This window comes from Entelurus aequoreus, linkage group LG25, assembly GCF_033978785.1.
Source record: "Entelurus aequoreus isolate RoL-2023_Sb linkage group LG25, RoL_Eaeq_v1.1, whole genome shotgun sequence".
Classification (NCBI taxonomy): Eukaryota; Metazoa; Chordata; class Actinopteri; order Syngnathiformes; family Syngnathidae; genus Entelurus; species Entelurus aequoreus.
The window spans coordinates 35,676,748-35,699,634 of record NC_084755.1 but is presented as its reverse complement, the minus strand read 5'-3'; the positions used below and the strand labels follow the sequence as shown (position 1 = coordinate 35,699,634).

General features: G+C 40.4%; 1 protein-coding gene across 20 annotated transcripts in view; it reads right to left on the bottom strand.

Annotated features, from left to right (window-relative positions):
- rbfox1 (RNA binding fox-1 homolog 1) overlaps positions 1–22,887 on the bottom strand; it is a 783,527-nt gene that overhangs the window by 99,013 nt on the left and 661,627 nt on the right. For all 20 annotated transcript variants that reach the window (XR_009824521.1, XR_009824520.1, XR_009824522.1 and 17 more), the window contains one exon: positions 8,577–8,630. Coding sequence is in view for 16 of the 20 variants with exons in the window: in XM_062036671.1 (XP_061892655.1) it covers positions 8,577–8,630 (54 nt within the window). In the remaining 4 variants the exon portion in view is untranslated. The remainder of the gene's footprint in view (positions 1–8,576; positions 8,631–22,887) is intronic.

The window sequence follows — 22,887 nt, the reverse complement described above, 5'->3', positions numbered from 1 at the left end:
GTGTGCAATAGAGGGAATCATTTTTTGATTCCCGGTAAGGTCTATTCAGGAGTACTGGAGAGGAGGCTACGCCGGATAGTCGAACCTCGGATCCAGGAGGAACAGTGTGGTTTTCATCCTGGTTGTGGAACGGTACACCAGCTCTATACTCTCGGCAGGGTCCTTGAGGGTGCATGGGAGTTTGCCCAACCAGTCTACATGTGCTTTGTGGACTTGGAGAAGGCATTCGACCGTGTCCCTCGGGAAGTCCTGTGGGGAGTGCTCAGAGAGTATGGGGTATCGGACTGTCTGATTGTGGCGGTCCGCTCCCTGTATGATCAGTGTCAGAGCTTGGTCTGCATTGCCGGCAGTAAGTCGGACCCGTTTCCAGTGAGGGTTGGACTCCGCCAAGGCTGCCCTTTGTCACAGATTCTGTTCATAACTTTTATGGACAGAATTTCTAGGTGCAGTCAGGGCGTTGAGGGGATCCGGTTTGGTGGCTGCAGGATTAGGTGTCAGAAAATGTTTATTTAAATTATCAAAAAACTTTCCGTTCTGAGTTTCCAATGAACAGACAAGAAGCTGCCTTTGTTGCACCAAGCCAAACGCTTGGAAGATTCCGCTGTGTACGGTGGAATGAGACGGGAGGGGTTATCTATTGTCCTCGAAAACCTGACCAAGCTGAATCCAGGACGAGCCGAAGCCCGAGGCATCTTCTTCTTTTGTCTTCAATGTGACTGAAAACAAGGACTGTTTACATACTCCCCATTCCTGTTGAGAAATGTGTTGTTGCGTAAACATTGCACATCTAAATAAAAGAGACGAAGAAAACCTTCTTTGTCAGAGCGTGGTGCAGGACTGTACAGAGAGTACGGTGGCCATGTCTCTCCTCAGATCTGAGTCCAAATTGAATTCTGTCTCTGGTTGATTCCTTGCCTTTTGTCTTGTTTAATAGATGTCATCAGTGTTTGAACCTGACATTAGGTCTCTGCTTTTTACAGATGATGTGGTCCTGATGGCTTCATCTGGCCAGGATCTTCAGCTCTCACTGGATCGGTTCGCTGCCAAGTGTGAAGCGACTGGGATGGGAATCAGCACCTCCAAGTTTGAGTCCATGGTTCTCGCCCGGGGAAAGGGTGGAGTGCCATCTCCAAGTTGGGGAGGAGATCTTGCCCCAAGTGGAGGAGTTCAAGTACCTCGGAGTCTTGCTCACGAGTGAGGGAAGAGTGGATCGTGAGATCGACAGGCGGACGCTGTATCGATCCGTTGTGGTGAAGAAGGAGCTGAGCCGGAAGGCAAAGCTCTCGATTTACTGGTCGATCTGTGTTCCCATCCTCACCTATGGTCATGGGCTTTGGGTTATGACCGAAAGGACAAGATCACGGGTACAAGCGGCCGAAATGAGTTTCCGCCGCCGGGTGGTGGGTCTCTCCCTTAGAGATAGGGTGAGAAGCTCTGCCATCCGGGAGGAGCTCAAAGTAAAGCCACTTCCCCTCCACATGGAGAGGAGCCAGATGAGGTGGTTCGGGCATCTGGTCAGGATGCCACCCGACCGGTAAGAGGCCACGGGGAAGACCCAGGACACGTTGGGAAGACTATGTCTCCCGGCTGGCCTGGGAACGCCTCGGTATCCCCCGAGAAGAGCTGGACGAAGTGGCTGGGTAGAGGAAAGTCAGGGCTTCCCTGCTTAGGCTGCTGACCCCGCGACCCGACCTCGGATAAGCGGAAGAAGATGGATTGATTAAACTATACACAGCAGAATGCGTGACTGCCTACAATACCTGGTATACACCATCGCTTTGGAAACAATGTGTCATAAAAGATATTAAACTCTGAGCTCGAGTAGAGTGGACTGTTACAAGGGTGCCGTTATTAACTTATCTCGCATCTAAATGGGCGAAGACACGGCGAGTAATTTGAGAGAGGTGAAGAGGAAGCCCAAGGAATGATTTCCTCCTCTAATTATGCAACTCTTCAAAAGGGGAAATATAATGAAATGGTAATAGAAACAGTGAATCATTTATTGACCTGATGAAAAATGGAAGGTTTGGGCCAAAGGATAACAGTTTCGAGGAGAGAGAAAGGAGAAGAGTATCACTGGTAATTGTTAATATTCATCTTTTGTCACTTTGATTTAAAGACCACGTGCCCTAGGCAACCCTGATAGGTACATTGACCACGTGCCCTAGGCAACCCTGATAGTTACATTGATACGTCTTTCCCGCAATACTTAGGTTACAGCTGAAATCAAACAGACTTAAGTACAAACCGAACAAAACTCATCAGAGCAGGGGTGTCAAACGTACAGCCCGAGGGCCGGATCAGGCCCGCGGACCAGGTTTTATCCGGCCCACCGGATGAGTTTGCTAAATATAAAAATTAACCTGGAATTTTTTGAATGAAAGAAACAGCTGTTCTAAATGTGTCCACTAGATGCTGCAATAGCAATTCTTTGTATCTTGGTAGATGATGCTACATATGTACAAAATACACCACATTTTATTGTCCAGCATGGATGAAGTGCTGGTTATCCAGAGTCGGGACCCGGGGTGGACCGCTCGCCTGTGCATCAGTTGGGGAGCTTCTGGCAAGCTTCTGCTTGAATTTTTGACCACTCCTCTTGACGAAATTGGTGCAGTTCAGCTAATCTTGTTAGTTTTCTGACATTGACTTGTTTCTTCAGCATTGTCCGCACGTTTAAGTCAGGACTTTGGGAAGGCCATTCTAAAACCTTCATTCTAGCCTGAATTAAGCCACTTTTGAGGTGTGTTTGGGGTCATTGTCCTGTTGGAACACCCAACTGCGCCCAAGACCCAACCTCCGGGGTGATGATTTTAGGTTGTCCTTAAGAATTTGGAGGTAATCCTCCATTTTCATTGTCTCATTTACTCTCTGTAAAGCACCAGTTCCATTGGCAGGCTGTCCAGAGTCGGGACCCGGGGTGGACCGCTCGCCTGTGCATCGATTGAGGACATCTCTGCGCTGCTGACCCGTCTCCGCTCGGGATGCTCTCCTGCTGGCCCCACTATGGACTGGACTCTGACTATTATGTTAGATCCACTATGGACTGGACTCTCACTATTATGTTAGATCCACTATGGACTGGACTCTCACACTATTATGTTAGATCCACTATGGACTGGACTCTTCCACTATGGACTGGACTCTCACTATTATGTTAGATCCACTATGGACTGGACTCTGTTATGTTAGATCCACTATGGACTGGACTCTGTTATGTTAGATCCACTATAGACTGGACTCTCACTATTATGTTGGATCCACTATGGACTGAACTCTCACTATTATGTTAGATCCACTATGGACTGGACTCTCACTATTTTGTTAGATCTACTATGGACTGGACTCTCACTATTATGTTGGATCCACTATGGACTGAACTCTCACTATTATGTTAGATCCGCTATGGACTGGACTCTGTTATGTTAGATCCACTATGGACTGGACTCTCACTATTATGTTGGATCCACTATGGACTGAACTCTCACTATTATGTTAGATCCACTATGGACTGGACTCTCACTATTATGTTAGATCCACTATGGACTGGACTCTCACTATTATGTTAGATCCACTATGGACTGGACTCTCACTATTTTGTTAGATCCACTATGGACTGGACTCTCACTATTATGTTAGATCCACTATGGACTGGAGTCTCACTATTATGTTAGATCCACTATGGACTGGACTTTCACACTATTATGTTAGATCCACTATGGACTGGACTCTCACTAATATGTTAGATCCACTATGGACTCGACTCTCACTATTATGTTAGATCCACTATGGACTGGACTTTCACACTATTATGTTAGATCCACTATGGACTGGACTCTCATTATTATGTTGGATCCACTATGGACTGGACTCTCACTATTATGTTGGATCCACTATGGACTGGACTCTCACTATTATGTTAGATCCACTATGGACTGGACTCTCACTATTATGTTAGATCCACTATGGACTGGACTCTCACTATTATGTTAGATCCACTATGGACTGGACCTCACTATTATGTTAGATCCACTATGGACTGGAATCTCACACTATTATGTTAGATCCACTATGGACTGGACTCTCACTATTATGTTAGATCCACTATGGACTGGACTCTCACTATTATGTTAGATCCACTATGGACTGGACTCTCATTATTATGTTGGATCCACTATGGACTGGACTCTCACTATTATGTTGGATCCACTATGGACTGGACTCTCACTATTATGTTAGATCCACTATGGACTGGACTCTCACTATTATGTTAGATCCACTATGGACTGGACTCTCACTATTATGTTAGATCCACTATGGACTGGACCTCACTATTATGTTAGATCCACTATGGACTGGAATCTCACACTATTATGTTAGATCCACTATGGACTGGACTCTCACTATTATGTTAGATCCACTATGGACTGGACTCTCACTATTATGTTAGATCCACTATGGACTGGACCTCACTATTATGTTAGATCCACTATGGACTGGACTCTCACTATTATGTTAGATCCACTATGGACTGGACTCTCACTATTATGTTAGATCCACTATGGACTGGACTCTCACTATTATGTTAGATCCACTATGGACTGGACCTCACTATTATGTTAGATCCACTATGGACTGGACTCTCACTATTATGTTAGATCCACTATGGACTGGACTCTCACTATTATGTTAGACCCACTATGGACTGGAATCTCACTATTATGTTAGATCCACTATGGACTGGACTTTCACAATATTATGCTAGACCCACTCGACATCCATTGCATCCGGTCTCCCCTAGAGGGGGGGGGGGGGGGGAATCACCCGCATATGCGGTCCTCTCCAAAGTTCCTCATAGTCATTCACATCGACGTCCCACTGGGGTGAGTTTTTCCTTGCCCTTATGTGGGCTCTGTACCGCGGATGTCATTGTGGCTTGTGCAGCCCTTTGAGACACTTGTGATTTCGGGCTATATAAAGAAACAAACATTACAGGGAGACAGAACAGGATCGCTGACGGGTCTGCCAACTTCCGGCGCCCCTTACAAAAAAGGTGAGATACAGGTAAACAATGGGGGATCGATCTAAGCCTGGGCCCCTGGAGAGTGGGTCCAGACTGAGGCCAAGGGAAAAAACATCCCTCTTACATGTGTGTAAAGAGGGAAACATCAAAGCACACAAAGGACATTAAGGACATTAAAAAAGCAGAGCTGATGCAACCAGCCACTTCTACATACAGCTATGAATATAAAAAGTCAAAGAAACATATACACTGTGGTGGCCTCTGCGGTGTTCCACACCATCGTCTGCTGGGGTGGGGGCGGAGCATGGCCAGAGACAGGAGCAAACCCAACAAAGCAACCAAGAGAGCCGACTCCACTCTCGGCTGCCATTTGTCCGACAATGGTCACGGGGTGACATACACTACCGTTCAAAAGTTTGGGGTCACCCAAACAATTTTGTGGAATAGCCTTAATTTCTAAGAACAAGAATAGACTGTCAAGTTTCAGATGAAAGTTCTCTTTTTTTGGCCATTTTGAGCGTTTAATTGACCCCACAAATGTGATGCTCCAGAAACTCAATCTGCTCAAAGGAAGGTCAGTTTTGTAGCTTCTGTAACGAGCTAAACTGTTTTCAGATGTGTGAACATGATTGCACAAGGGTTTTCTAATCATCAATTAGCCTTCTGAGCCAATGAGCAAACACATTGTACCATTAGAACACTGGAGTGATAGTTGCTGGAAATGGGCCTCTATACACCTATGTAGATATTGCACCAAAAAGCAGACATTTGCAGCTAGAATAGTCATTTACCACATTAGCAATGTATAGAGTGTATTTCTTTCAAGTTAAGACTAGTTTAAACTTATCTTCATTGAAAAGTACAGTGCTTTTCCTTTAAAAATAAGGGCATTTCAATGTGACCCCAAACTTTTGAACGGTAGAGTATATATACATATGACGTCGTCACGTCAAGGGGAGAAGAGAGGCGTCAAAAGTCTGTGTCCAGGCGGCAGGTCGAGATCCAAAAAGCAGCCGGGGAAGCAGAGGGAACACGGGGAAACGAGACACACAGCTCGTGACCCCAAACTTTTGAACGGTACTGTATATCATCCAAAATATTCCACTTAAAATTTTTACTGGGTGAAAATATTGCATACTTTGTGTTTTTTCCATAAGAAAACAGGATTTTATTTGACAAAAAGGGCATACAGCTTTATATTGACCTTGAATAATAATACTGACTAATGTGAAGTGAACTATATTTTTATAGCACTTTTCTCTAGGGACTCAAAGCGCTTTACATTGTGAAACCCGATATCTAAGTTACATTTTCAAACCGGTGTGGGTGGCACTGGGAACAGGTATACAACAAGCATACTTGCCAACCCTCCCGTTTTTAGCGCCTCTCCCGACAACCTCCCGGCAGAGATTTTCTCCCGACAAACTCCCGGTATTCAGCCGGAGCTGGAGGCCACGCCCCCTCCAGCTCAATGCGGACCTGAGTGGCGACAGCCGTTCTCACGTCCGCTTTCCCACAAATAAACAGCTCGCCTGCCCAATGACGTCATAACATCTACGGCTTTTAGAGAGTAGAGTGCACAACAAGGAGAGAGAGTTCTTGGTTTCTTATGTGGGTTTATTGTTAGGCAGTTTCATCAACGTCCTCCCAGCGCGGTACCAACACACAACAACAGCAGTCACGTTTAGTCTACCGTAAAGCAGTTTGTCTGCAGTAAACAGCAATGTTGTGACACTCTTAAACAGGACAATACTGCCATCTATTGGATAGCCTGCAGAACACTGAAATTCAAGTATTTTATTTATATGTATAATAAAATTTAAAAAAAAAATACAAAAAAAAATACAAAAAAAAAAAAAAATATATATATATATATATATATATACATATATATATATATATAGCTAGAATTCACTTAAAGTCAAGTATTTCATACATATATATATATATATATATATACATATATATATATACATATATATATATACATATATATATATATATATATATATATATATATATATATATATATATATATATATATATATATATATATGTATGATATACTTGACTTTAAGTGAATTTTAGCTATATATATATATATATATATATATATATATATATATATATATATATATATATATATATATATATATATATTTTATTTTTATTTTTATTTTTAATTTTATTATACATATAAATAAAATACTTGAATTTCAGTGTTCTGCAGGCTATCCAATAGATGGCAGTATTGTCCTGTTTAAGAGTGTCACAACATTGCTGTTTGTTTGTTGTTAAGAAGAGAGTATATTTACAGCTAGAATTCACCAAATCAAGTATTTCATATATATATATATATATATATATATATATATATATATATATATATATATATATATATATATATATATATATATATATATATATATATATACACTCTTAAACAGGACAATACTGCCATCTATTGGATAGCCTGCAGAACACTGAAATTCAAGTATTTTATTTATATGTATAATAAAATTAAAAATAAAAATAAAATATATATATATATATATATATATATATATATATATATATATATATATATATATATATATATATATATATATATATATATATATGAAATACTTGATTTGGTGAATTCTAGCTGTAAATATACTCTCTTCTTAACCACGCCCTTAGCCACGCCCCCACCTCCCGATATCGGAGGTCTCAAGGTTGGCAAGTATGGGGTAAAGTGTTGTGCCCAAGGATGGGGCAGAAGCGGGGATCGAACCTGGAACCCTCAAGTTGCTGGCACGGCCACTCTACCAAACGAGCTGTACCGTCCCAATGATGACACGTGATAATGACACATTTTTCATATTTATTTGACCAAAACCCTTTGATCTGAGTGGAGGCCTCAATGTATATATTTTTAAACATATATTGTATTGGTTTTTAAAATAAAAAATATCAAAATGGCCCCCGCTTGCTTTGATTTTTCAGTGTGTGGCCCTCAGTGGAAAAAGTTTGGACACCCCTGATATAATGACTCCTCTGGGAAATAACAAGTATTGATCTTTTCTACACAATAGATGTCACATGATTTAATGTGGTGTTGGACAATTAGGTTTGCTTCCCTCTTGCCCTTTAATTCACTTCACCGAGCTTTTGCACTGTTCTCTTTCTTTGGTTCTAACCACAAAATCCATGTCTTTTTCACCTAATGACCGTCATTAATGACGGCGTGGGGGGAGATGAATGCGAGGATGATAAAGATTAACGGTGGCGCGTGGGCGGGCGGCGGCGGGGGTAGCGAAACGCGTTGTTTGTTCTGCAGGAGCGTTGACAGTCTGTGGTTATATTTGTGCAAATCAACGAGAGTTCTGAAGCTATAAACAGAATTTGCCTGGTTTGCATGTCGCTCGGGAAGGAAGCAGTGGAGGAAGAGGTGCAAAGGTTAAAAATGAGATGGAAGGGAAAAAAGTGCAGAACAAGGAACATTTTGAGGAGAAGGAAGCCAACAGTGAAAAGGAGAAGGCGACAAATGGAGAATGGCATGTCCTCCTACCTGCATAGAATTCTGGGCTGTAGACCGCACTGACCACTGGATTTAACTTCCAGCCTGAAAGAGACGAGACAAAAAAGGACAAAGAGAGAGACACTTTTAAATGTGGTCAGTTTGAATGTTCAGTCAACGTGACTTCTTTAGTTCTGACAAGATGTTGAAATTCATTTTGAAAAGGGCCCGGACATTTACCACGTCTGTAGAATCCAGTACATGGCCGTGGTTTACAAACCCCGTTTCCATATGAGTCGGGAAATGGTGTTAGATGTAAATATAAACGGAATACAATGATTTGCAAATCCTTTTCAACCCATATTCAGTTGAATATGCTACAAAGACAACATATTTGATGTTCAAACTCATAAACTTTTTTTGTTGTTGCAAATAATCATTAACTTTAGAATTTGATGCCAGCAACACGTGACAAAGAAGTTGGGAAAGGTGGCAATAAATACTGATAAAGTTGAGGAATGCTCATCAAACACTTATTTGGAACATCCCACAGGTGAACAGGAAAATTGGGAACAGGTGGGTGCCATGATTGGGTATAAAAGTAGATTCCATGAAATGCTCAGTCATTCACAAACAAGGATGGGGCGAGGGTCACCACTTTGTCAACAAATGCCTGAGCAAATCGTTGAACAGTTTAAGAACAACCTTTCTCAACCAGCTATTGCAAGGAATTTAGGGATTTCAACATCTACGGTCCATAATATCATCAAAAGGTTCAGAGAATCTGGAGAAATCACTGCACGTAAGCAGCATGGCCGGACACCAACATTGAATGACCGTGACCTTCGATCCCTCAGACGGCAATGTATCAAAAACCAACATCAATCTCTAAAGGATATCACCACATGAGCTCAGGAACACTTCAGAAAACCACTGTTACTAAATACAGTTGGTCGCTACATCTGTAAGTGTAAGTTAAAGCTCTGCTATGCAAAGCGAAAGCCATTTATCAACAACACCCAGAAACGCCGCCGGCTTCTCTGGGCCTGAGCTCATCTAAGATGGACTGATGCAAAGTGGAAAAGTGTTCTGTGGTCTGACGAGTCCACATTTCAAATTGTTTTTGGAAATATTCGACATCGTGTCATCCGGACCAAAGAGGAAGCGAACCATCCAGACTGTTATTGACGCAAAGTGTATAAGCCAGCATGTGTGATGGTATGGGGGTGTATTAGTGCCCAAGGCATATGTAACTTACACATCTGTGAAGGCACCATTAATGCTGAAAGGTACATACAGGTTTTGGAGCAACATATGCTGCCATCTAAGCGTCGTCTTTTTCATGGACGCCCCTGCTCATTTCAGCAAGACAATGCCAAGCAACATTCAGCACGTGTTACAACAGCTTGGCTTTATAAAAAAAGAGTGCGGGTACTTTCCTGGCCCGCCTGCAGTCCAGACCTGTCTCCCATTGAAAATGTGTGGCGCATTATGAAGCCTAAAATAGCACAAGGGAGACCCCCGGACTGTTGAACAACTTAAGCTGTACATCAAGCAAGAATGGGAAAGAATTCCACTTGAGAAGCTTCAAAAATGTGTCTCCTCAGTTCCCAAACGTTTACTGAGTATTGTTAAAAGGAAAGGCCATGTAACACAGTGGTGAACATGCCCTTTCCCAACTACTTTGGCACGTGTTGCAGCCATGACATTCTAAGTTAATTATTATTTGCAAAAAAAATAAAGTTTATGAGTTTGAACATCAAATATGTTGTCTTTGTAGTGCATTCAACTGAATATGGGTTGAAAATGATTTGCAAATCATTGTATTCCGTTTATATTTACATCTAACACAATTTCCCAACTCATATGGAAACGGGGTTTGTAGTTCAACTTAGGCCCTTTTCCGCCTATTTCAAATAAAGTTTCCACCAAAAACTACCCAGGTAGATTTAGTTCTTCAGGGACTTTTCAAAGCTACCCTTAACCATTTTCAGGGGCGGGCTGGGCCGTCTATCGCTGATTGGTTGAACACCTTTGTGGGCGTTCCTAAAACGTATTTTTCAAAAACACACAAATCTGCCATTGCGGAGCATGCGAGGACGACTTGTTTATTTCCTATTCCTTGTGTAATCCTATTAATAATAATAATATCCATCCATCCATTTTCTACCGCTTGTCCCTTTTGGGGTGGCGGGCCGGTGCCCGAGCCTATCTCAGCTGCATTCGGGCGGAAGGCGGGGTACACCCTGGACAAGTCGCCACCTCATCGCAGATAATAATAATAATAATAATGATTTTTTTTTTTTTTTTTCTATTTTAATTTTCTATCATACAGTATATTTTTTTTTTTTAGATTTTAAGAAATGCAAAGTGCGTTGCAAATGTAATTAATTATAATAATAATAATAATAATGAATTACAACGCACTTTGCATTTGTTAAAATCTCAAAGTGCCACAAAGTATAAAAAAAAGGTAACAAAATAAAAAGAAAAAGTTGGAATGTATAAAAGAAAATTAAAAATAGAAATAAAAACATGAAAAACACTAGATAAAACATAGAAACATAGATAAAATAGAAATGGATTAAAAGGGGGCGGTTCCTGGTTTAATCCCCATCTTCGACCAACCTAGTCACGTCCGTTGTGTCCTTGAGCAAGACACTACACACGAGGGTATGGTCAAAGGTGCTTTTTTTTCTTTAACGCATTGCCTTCAAAAGGAAGGGTGAGCTTTTAGGAAGCAAGCCGACAAACGATTGAAAACTAACAACAAATGGTGAGGGATGTGGAACCAAAACTGACCAGTGAGCGATAGAAACACCAACAACAAACTTAGACATGGGTGCCTTATTTGGTGCGAAATGAATGCGGACTGAGCCAGCTGCAACGACTGCTAGAACGTGTTATTGTGCACACCTCGCCAACACAAGTGCTCGATTCCAACACGGTAAACTCTCACACCCCTCATTATCCTTAATCACATTCATTGTAAGGTGCATTCAAGAACACTGGCAATTTGAACGTCAACATCACAACATTTTCCTGAGGGGACTCTCCTGAAGGAATCAATAAAGTACTATCTTAGACTGAATAAAGTACTATCTTAGACTGACCATACGTCCTCTTTCCCCCGGACATGTCCTCTTTTGCGGGGCTGTCAGGGCGGAGTTTCTTAAATGCCTCAAATGTCCGGCGTTTTGAGTTAGGGTTGCGTGTATTTTCAATGTACGTCCAGGGTTAAGAAGGGGTTAAAAACAAAACAAATTGTGCGCGCAGCAGCATTGGTGAGGGAGGGGCAGAGACAGAGAGCGAGAGAGTTATGATAAACGCGCATGCGTCGCCAGGCTCTGATTTTTATCCATGGATTTATCACATTTAATTTTTTATTATCTATAGCAGGGGTGTCAAAAGTGTGCCCCGGCCCACAGCTAATGTTTTAAAGGCCCACGGCACATTCTAAAAATACTATTAAAACAAACAAAAACATAACAAAAGTGAAATAAAAAAGCTTAAATGTGAAATGTCATTTAGAAAAAATTGCAATGTTGACTAATAAAACAAAGCTGTTTCTTTTCTCTTTCTGCTCAAAACATAATATTGAATCAAAATCAATGTTTTTTTGAATTATTGACCTATCCAAGTTTCCCATTACTTCACATCAAATAAATATTACACTTTGAAAAATATTTTCGGTGGAAGATTTTGCATATTTTGTGTGTTTGCCATTAAAAACATAGTTTTGTTTGACAAAAAAAGGGCGGAAAACAAACAAACAAAAAAACAACATAAAAAAAATCAAAACATTTTGAAATGAGGGATAGATGTGAAGTTGATGTAGACTCCAGGGGCCGTACTTATCAAGCTTCTTAGAGTGCCATTTTACACTTAAGTCCTGAGAATTTGCGAAATTTAGTCCTACTCTCAAACTTAAGAATAAAAGCTTTTTATCAACGTTCTTAAGTCTAAGAATCACTCCTACTCTCCACGATATTTAAGAGACCTTCAGAGGTGTCTTAAGTGGTTAGGAGTTGCCAGCAGGGGGTGGCACTGAGGCGAGAGAGACGTGCGCGAACGTTCAGGGAACGGAACAATGTCCTGGATTTGTTTGATGACGAGCAGCTGATCAAACGGTATCGTTTAGACAGAGCGGGTATTATTTTTGTCACAGATTTAATACTTTTCGATTCCATGTTGATTTCTGCATGTGTCTGCAGTGGGCTAGTATATATAGAGCCACCCACACCAGTTTCAAATGAGTTGCCTAATTAATGAATCGGAAAGAAAATGTTATGACAGTAGCGTATGTGTGTGGCCGTGAGGTGAGTGACGTCAGTGAGTGTGTGGGCGAGAGAAGAGAGGGAGCGGTAGCGTGAGTGCAGGCGGGGACTAGTTTGTTTTGTATTATTTTGTAGTTTATTGTCAAAATATACACTCCCATTGTCCACTTAAATATTTCCAAGATATTTCTTTGTTCTTAGACAACGGATTCCCTTCCGTGATTGGTCATTTCTATGGACACAGAAATGACGTCACCTAAAATTGCGTTTACGGCACATAGTAATGTCGTAATTCAGCTCTGAGTGTGACACTTAAGATTCAGTCCTACACTTCGCTGAAAGTGTGAGTAAGACGCTTGATAACTAACTTTTAAGTGCAGCTTTCAGCGAAGAATTTATTTACCAGAGGTGTGGACTCGAGTCACATGACTTGGACTCGAGTCAGACTCGAGTCATGAATTTGATGACTTTAGACTCGACTTGACAAAATGTAAAGAGACTTGCAACTCGACTTAGACTTTAACATCAATGACTTGTGACTTCACTTGGACTTGAGCCTTTTGACTTGACATGACTTGCTACTTTCCCCAAAACCTAAAGTTTAAAAAGTTATTTGGGAGCGCTCCGTAGCTTTCATTTTGTACGTGTCTGTCTATCAGCGTGTGTGCTGCGTGTCAACGTGTGTGCTCTCAGTACAACAGCCAATCAAATTAGATCTACATTGTTTTCATCACACAGCATTCAGCCAATCAAATTGCAGGACAACCAATGACCAAGAGTTGTCAAACAACGCGCCAGTGAGAAAGATTTATACCAAAGTTGGTTTCGTTCGGGTATAAAAACTACGACTTGGTCAACAAAAAACGAATTGCCGTATGCAAATCACGCAGTTCGAATATTACAGACGGAGACGCAACAACTTCCAACTTCGTTCGACATTTGAAGTTGCACAAAGAAGGGTAAGTTTTGAATGTAAGCTAACGTTTATTTGCTAAGTAACATGACTTTTATTTGCTGTGTAGTTAAATCAGTGAGGCTGTAAACTCACTGCTAACGTCATAACCATAGACATCTTATAAGTAGACGCAGCATCGAGCGCTACTGCTTACTGGCGCAGACGAGACGCGGGGCCGCCATCTTGGAGTGGTGATCCGCTCCACTCAGTGCAATTCATTTGGCAGGAGCAATGAACTGTCAGCGCATTTAATTCATTTTACCTCACTGAATACCACTCATTTTCACGCGCTTTTTTGTCATACGCGTAGCTGTGATAACGGACACATGTTTTATTATTCATAGTTTGCTTAACAGTAATAGAATATTCTTATATGCTATAAGTGACCAGACGTCCGAGATCAAAACTGGGAATATAAGCCCAGGGAAGGGGGAAAAAAACGGTCAGCTATTTTTAAGTTGAAGAAACAATATAATTACGTTATATATACATGCGTATATCCTACATAAACAATGTATGAATACATTAGATATCTATATATCTTATAGACCGTATCTCTGTTGCTGCAGCAGCAGAGAGTTTATTCTGTCTTGACACTTTGTATTGATATTTTGTATTACATTCTTCCCTTAAATGATAATGTTTACAGTGATTGTTATATATGTATTTTTTATGTATGTCGCTTTGGATAAAAGCGTCTGCCAAATACTTAAACATATATAAACACCTGAAAGTCTTTATATCAGCTAAAACCACCAATCTGTTTCATTGGATTCAGAATAAAACCAAATGCTGTCTTACCCAACAATGTTAGTATTTGAATATTGTTACTTGAAGACTTATTCCTGGTTACAATTATACTGATAAGAAAGTATTGTCTTATATTTTGCCTAAAATGAGAATGCATCATAATCAGTGGCGGCTGGTGAATTTTGTTTTAGGTGGGGCTGAAAGTTTGTAAACCAAACCCCTGTAGGGGCGTCCTCCTCCCCCAGAAGATTTGTTTGTGATTTTCACATACAAATATTGAAGATCTTTGCTCCTTCTTAACTCTGTGGTAATGTTATTTTCATAAAATACAACCAAAAGTACATTAATGTTAAATCTTACTTGTGAAAAGTAATCCCCCGATTCCTATTTTCAACAGTCCGCTCATTTGAGCAGGAAAACGCTGAACACCAACAACATCTTTGTTTTCTACCTGTCAACTGTCAGTTTAGGCTGCTCGCCGGCTCCTCATCACCACTTCAAGATGCAATTTGCTCGCGTCACAGCAACCAATACTGCGTCTACTTATAAGATGTCTATGGTTATAACATCATTTCAAACACAGCAATATGTTGCGTCCACTGCAGTTTGCTTCCTTATTCATACTTTTTGTCAAGTGATTTTTTTAAGCAGGGTTGCATGAGGTACCTACACATAACGTTACGTTAATCAATGTATCGCACACAGTAACATAACGTTAGATGGCGGTCAGCAGCACCGCATATTTTAGCCACCTACAAAAAGACAAACATAGTCAAATAAAGGTCAGTTAAAATGTATACTATATTAAGAATATGTGTACATATTGCATAGGGCCCTGACATCTAAAAAGTACAACTCTGTTCATTGTTATGTTCATGTATTTGTTATGTTTTTCATGTGTACGCACACATAAACACACATACAGTATGAGATGAGATCAATGAGATAAGGTAAGAACAGAATAGAAACTGCTGTGGAACTAGTTACAATGCAATATGCCATGGAAATACAATGTTAACACTTTTGTACAAATAAGTACAGTTGCACTTGTTTTTGCAAATTGGTTTATTCTGTAAAGGAATGAGTTAAATGTTTAAAATTGTTTAAACTATTAAAATGACTGGTTAATAGTGCTATTATTAATTGCAATGTCAGTACTATTTTTTTCCTGCTATTTAAAATGCACTTGTTTTAATAAATAAATACAGCGGTTTAAAAGCATACACAATCTGTGTAAAAATATTAGTCTGTGGTTAAAAGGACTTGAAAGGACTCGAAACTCAAAATGCAGGACTTGTGACTTGACTTGAGACTTTCCAGTCTTGACTTTGGACTTGACTCGGGACTTGCCTGTCTTGACTCGGGACTTGACTCGAGACTTGAGGGCAAAGACTTGAGACTTACTTGTGACTTGCAAAGCAATGACTTGGTCTCACCTCTGTTATTTACTCTTAAGTCAACTCTTAGCAGACTTCCTAGGAGTAATTCTAAGAAGCTTGATAAGTACGACCCCAGAGATTTAAGTGTTAAATATAAAATGTATGTATGCCCTGGCACACCATTATCATCATTTCATGACCCAAGCAAAACACTTTTTACACTTTTATACTGAAATAAATACACCTACAACTTATTCAACAAAAACATAGAAAAAACTACCAGCAGCGGTAAAGTTTAGATCCATGAAGGAAAGAAGAAAGTGAATAAATGTTTATAACTGAATACATTTACATATGTATACACATTTGTTTTGTTTTTTTATTATTATTTTTTTAATGAATCAAGTAACATTTATGACAACCTTTTTCCAAAACACAATATAGAATGTGAGATATAACAGGATAATGCATACGTTTATCTTTCTTTTTTTTTTTTCAAAAGGCTTACAAAAAAGTGGGACCCCAAAAACTTACTGTGGGACCCCATTTTTATGACTTGATGGGGTCCCTGGGACCCCATTTTGAAAATTCCTAGCGCCAACACTGCTGTCAACAGAGGAGAAAAAAATGCTTTATTTAAATAAATATATTATTTATAAAGCAAGTTGGAGTATCATTGGCACATGTTCACCTAGTCCCGGCCTTGGCACGCATATATGTGTCCTCTTTTTGGGATTTCACAATATGGTCAGGTCTATCTATCCATCCATCCATCCATCCATCCATCCATCCATCCATCCATCCATCCATCCATCCATCCATCCATCCATCCATCCATCCATCTATCTATCTATCTATCTATCTATCTATCTATCTATCTATCTATCACAACATGTCCTTGTTACACTAGCTTCACTTTGTGCTCCAATTAGAGGTGAAGGGTATAAGACTATAATAATAATAATAATAGATTTTATTTGTAAAAAAGCCCTTCACATTGAGTAAATAACCTCAAAGTGCTACAGTGTATTAAAAAAAAATAAAAATAAATACAAATAATAGCTAAAACTAGTATGCATATATCCAAAAAAAGGCTTTTTTTTTTTTAAAGAAGGGTTTTTAAGCCTTTTTAAAAGCATCCACAGTCTGTGGTGCCCTCAGGTGGTCAGGGAGAGCGTTCCACAGACTGGGAGCGGCGGAGCAGAAAGCCCAGTCTCCCGTTGACTACATGTGTGTCTCTTCCGCTTATTTTTTTTTTAGTACAAACACTTCAACACCAACGAGCTGAGACGGGCCCTCGGCCGGTCACGAGGAGCCCGGCAGCGTCGTGATTGGCAAAGACGGGTGAATAACTCGTCTTGGCTGAAAGATGTCTCTCTGCCAACGTTTATCTGTTTATAATAAAGCGCTGGATCAATATTAATGTCTATTTACAAGACACCTAATGTAGAAAAATGGGGGTCGATTGAAAAAATATTCAAGGTCTAATTAAACAAGAATCCTGCAGACCACCCTGTTAAAGACCTACGGCCCACACATTTCTTGCATGTAGGATTAACGAGAAAACCTCGTCATCATTTCGTATCAATTATCGATATCTGCTTAAATTGTGCGGAATGTACGCACTTGCATTGCTGTAAAATCTCGCAATTTCTTTGCGCACCCTGGCGTTCCGTATTGCTGTTGGTTTTGCTGTGATGCACTGCAAAAAGTCAGTGTTCAAAAACAGGAAAAACAAAAACAAAAAGGAGGGGTATTTTATTGGAACTAAGCAAAATTATCTGCCAATAGAACAAGAAAATTTGGCTTGTCAAGACTTTCAAGACAAGTAAAATAGCTAACTTCAATGAACCCAAAAATAGCTTAAAATAAGTATATTCTCACTAATAACAAGTGCACTTTTCTTGGTCGAAAAAAAAGAGACCTTTTTGCTCAATATGTTGACTTTTTTTTTTAAAATAATAATGAATCAAAATCAATCAATGTTTATCTATATAGCCCTAAATCACAAGTGTCTCAAAGGGCTGCACAAGCCACAGCGACATCCTCGGTACAGAGCCCACATACGGGCAAGGAAAAACTCACCCCAGTCAATGTCATTATGAATTATTGACCTATTCAAGGCTCCAATTACGTCACATTAAATATTTTAAGATATATTTTTTGGGGAAAATGTTGCATATTTGTGTTTGCCATGTAAAAAAACGAGCTGTTTTTTTTTTTTTAAAGAAGGGCCTAAAACGAACAAACAAAAAACATAAACAACAATAAAACTTATAATTGACGGATAGATCTGAAGTTGATCTCGAGATTATTGTGTTAAAACAGTAAAAAAAAAATATATATATAATTTATTTTTTAACACTTTAATGAGTAGGACCCTTTTGGATCCCCTACAATTTTAGTGTGATTAGATTTTAAGTGTCATGGCTCAAAAAATAATAATGAATTAAAATCAATGGTGTTATGAGTTATTGACCTTTTTAAGGTTCCAATTATCATATCATCTCAAATATCCCACTTAAAAATTTTATTGGGTGAAAATATTGCATATTTTGTGTTTTTTCATTAAAAAAAAAGATAGACCTAATGTTGATCTAGAGATTTAAAACTTGAATAATAATACAAATAATACTGAATAATTACATTTTTTTAAATATTTTTTGGACCAAAACCCTTCCTGAGTGGAAGCCTAAATGTATATTTTTTTATACATATATTGTATTGGTTTTTAAAATAAAAAATATCAAAATGGCCCCTGCTAGCTTTGATTTTTCAATGTGCGGCCCTCAGTGGAAAACGTTTGGACACCCCTGATTTAGGACCAAAACCCTTAAAACAAGTAAAACACTCTAACATCAAATCTGCTTAGTGAGAAGAATGATCTTATCAGACAGAAAATAAGCAAATATCACCCTTATTTGAGATATTTCATCTTACTTAGATTTCAGTTTTTGCAGTGTATTAGCTTCTGTGTGTTCTCTCCTGAACAAAACACAGTTGTATCATCTGCAAAATATACAAACTTTTAAGTCTTTTGTAACTTTACAAAAGATATTGAACAATTTTGGTCCCAGGATTGACCCTTGGGGTACGCCACATAATATATTCAGCGTTTTAAACGTGTGTTCCCCGAGCTTCATGTATTGCTTCCTGTTGATGAAGTGCTGTAGCTTCTCACCCAGTTCATGCCGTTCATCTTTTTGATCCAAATATGACGATTGATTGTATCAATTGCTTTAGTTAAGTCCATAAACACTGTCTATTGGCAATGGTAATATATTCCGTTATCTCGATTAAAGCCATACTGAAACATTCCAATTACTGTTCTGTTGAACTTCCAAGCCACAACATTCTGTACGAACAACAATTCATTGTTTTGGGACAAAACGGGATGTTTATCTTTCATTTGAAGTACTGCTACAAGCACCGTTTAAAGGAGTACGCACGTTTTTGGGGGGGAATTTTGCCCACCGTCCACAAACCCTATGTGAGACAAAAACACACGTCCGTCTCTTTTCTTGGCGTTCTAGATAGTGAAAAACTTCTAGCCCAAGGCGGCTAACAATGCAGGTCATTTTATCTATTCCGCCTATCAATCCCTCTACAAAAAAACCCTCCAAAACCTTCAACAACGCTCCATTTACATGCCGTAACATGCATACTAAACAAGCTGTATCTACATTGGTTTTTGTCTGAGCTAACACAGAGGAACTACTTTTTTGGCAAAGTGACATAGTCTTTGTGTAAAAAAAAAGTCTGCGGGCTATAGAGCGTTTTCTATTGGGGCTCCAGTACTCTGGAATGCCCTCCCGGTAACAGTTAGAGATGCTACCTCAGTAGAAGCATTTAAGTCCCATCTTAAAACTCATTTGTATACTCTAGCCTTTAAATAGACCCCCTTTTTAGACCAGTTGATCTGTCTTTTCTCCTCTGCCCCCCCTCTCCCTTGTGGAGGGGGGCGGGGGACACAGGTCCGGTGGCCATGGATGAAGTGCTTGCTGTCCAGAGTCGGGACCCGGGGTGGACCGGTCGCCTGTGCATCGGTTGGGGACATCTCTGCGCTGCTGGCCCCACTATGGACCGGACTCTCACTATTATGTTAGATCTACTATGGACTGGACTCTCACTATTATGTTAGATCCACTATGGACTGGACTCTCACTATTATGTTAGATCCACTATGGACTGGACTCTCACTATTATGTTAGATCCACTATGGACTGGACTCTCACTATTATGTTAGATCCACTATGGACTGGACTCTCACTATTATGTTAGATCCACCATGGACTGGACTCTCACTATTATGTTAGATCCACTATGGACTGGACTCTCACTATTATGTTAGATCCACTATGGACTGGACTCTCACTATTATGTTAGATCTACTATGGACTGGACTCTCACTATTATGTTAGATCTACTATGGACTGGACTCTCACTATTATGTTAGATCTACTATGGACTGGACTCTCACTATTATGTTAGATCCACAATGGACCGGTCTCTCACTATTATGTTAGATCTACTATGGACTGGACTCTCACTATTATGTTAGATCCACTATGGACTGGACTCTCACTATTATGTTAGATCTACTATGGACTGGACTCTCACTATTATGTTAGATCCACTATGGACTGGACTCTCACTATTATGTTAGATCCACTATGGACTGGACTCTCACTATTATGCTAGATCCACTATGGACTGGACTCTCACTATTATGTTAGATCCACCATGGACTGGACTCTCACTATTATGTTAGATCCACTATGGACTGGACTCTCACTATTATGTTAGATCCACTATGGACTGGACTCTCACTATTATGTTAGATCTACTATGGACTGGACTCTCACTATTATGTTAGATCTACTATGGACTGGACTCTCACTATTATGTTAGATCTACTATGGACTGGACTCTCACTATTATGTTAGATCTACTATGGACTGGACTCTCACTATTATGTTAGATCCACAATGGACCGGTCTCTCACTATTATGTTAGATCTACTATGGACTGGACTCTCACTATTATGTTAGATCCACTATGGACTGGGGGGGGGGGGGGGGGGGGGGCGTGGCCTGCAGACCTGCTTCGAGATCAGCGACAGGTGCGTAGATGACCCAGCTGTGAGTGTTTGTCTGATCACCTGTCGCTCTGTTAAAGGCAGCAGTCGGGAAGGAGAGGGAAGAGTTGGTGGTTGGTGAAGCACAAGCACGGACGAGAGAAACCATTCGTATGCTCGATTGAGACTAAAGACAATTGCTGAAAAGCACAAAAAGACTTTTGCACAATCCTGCCAATAAAGCACTGTTGTACCCATGGAAGAGCCTGGCATGTCGATGATTGGTGGTCCAAAGAACGCGGAGGTGCAAGACCTCCACATATGCCTTATCATTCCGTTACCCTACTCCATCCACAACCTAAACGTCAGCAAACTCTCACCCACACAACGTCATACACGCTGTCTGCCATCTGCCCTGAACTGTCACGGCCAGGGCGCATTCCAATGCACCCTCATCCTAGCGCTCTGCTTGTCGCACCTCGGGACACGCCCGCGGCCGCCAGCTGCAATCATTCACCGGCAATCAGCGCACCTGCCTGTAATGAAGGAGCTACCTTCATAAGCCTGCACAACCTGCCATGCCGGTGCCGGAATATAGTCTTCTGTACCGTAAGCCGATACCCAGCTTTATGTTCTCTCTCTGTCCTGATCTCTGTGCTTTCCCTGTGTTGATTGTCGTGTCCTCCCTCACCCCGCAGTTCCCTGTGTGCATCCCCGAGTCACGCTGTGTGTCGCGTGCTCCTGGATCTTCCCCGTCTTCCTCGCGCTCTCTGGTTCTCGACTCCTCCTGCCTCTCGACCCCACTTCCGCCTCTGGACAACTCTGCCTGCCTTGCCCTTGTCGGACAGCACAAGCTCCTCCCAACACGCACCTCCAACATTTACGGTAAAACGCTCCAGTTAAATACTACACAAAGTCTGTCACCCATTCCCTTATGGATTTTGTCACACACACCATTCTATAGTTTATTAGTTTTGTTTATTATTATATATATACTATATATATAATAAATCATTGAACATTACTGTTCTCTGGTGTCTGTTGCCGTCATCTCCCTCTGCCAACCATAACATGAACAGTGGAAAATAGGACTTATCCATGAGAAGAACACCTCTCCAAAGTGTCAAGACGCCATTGAATGTGAGCATTTGCCAGCTCAAGACTGTTACCACGACCAACTGCAGTCAGGTCGAGACAACGATGAGGGCAAAGTGCAAATGGAGACGACCTTTCCTGAGCTGATTTCTGACAGTTGGCGCAGAAACTATTTGGTTGTGCAACTCGATTGTCTAAAACACAATCGAGTTGTACCCCTGGGGGTACTTGAAGGTATGCCAGGGAGTACGTGAGATTTTTTTTCAATATTCTAAAAATAGCAACAATTCAAAAATCCTTTATGAATATAAATAAAAACCTATCTTTTTTTTCCAAATAGTTCAAGAAAGACCACTACAAATGAGCAATATTTTGCACTGTTATAATATAATAAATCAGAAACTGATGACATAGTGCTGTATTTTACTTCTTTATCTCTTTTTTTCAACCGAAAATGCTTTGCTCTGATTAGGGGGTACTTGAATTAAAAAAACATTCACAGGGGGTACATCACTGAAAAAAGGTTGAGAACCACTGGTCTAAAACATACCTTTGCATTAATAATGCGGTCTTATCAGTATCTTGATACACTACCGTTCAAAAGTTTGGGGTCACCCCAACAATTTTGTGGAATAGCCTTCATTTCTAAGAACAAGAATAGACTGTCGAGTTTCAGATGAAAGTTCTCTTTTTCTGGCCATTTTGAGCGTTTAGTTGACCCCACAAATGTGATGCTCCAGAAACTCAATCTGCTCAAAGGAAGGTCAGTTTTGTAGCTTCTGTAACGAGCTAAACTGTTTTCAGATGTATGAACATGATTGCACAAGGG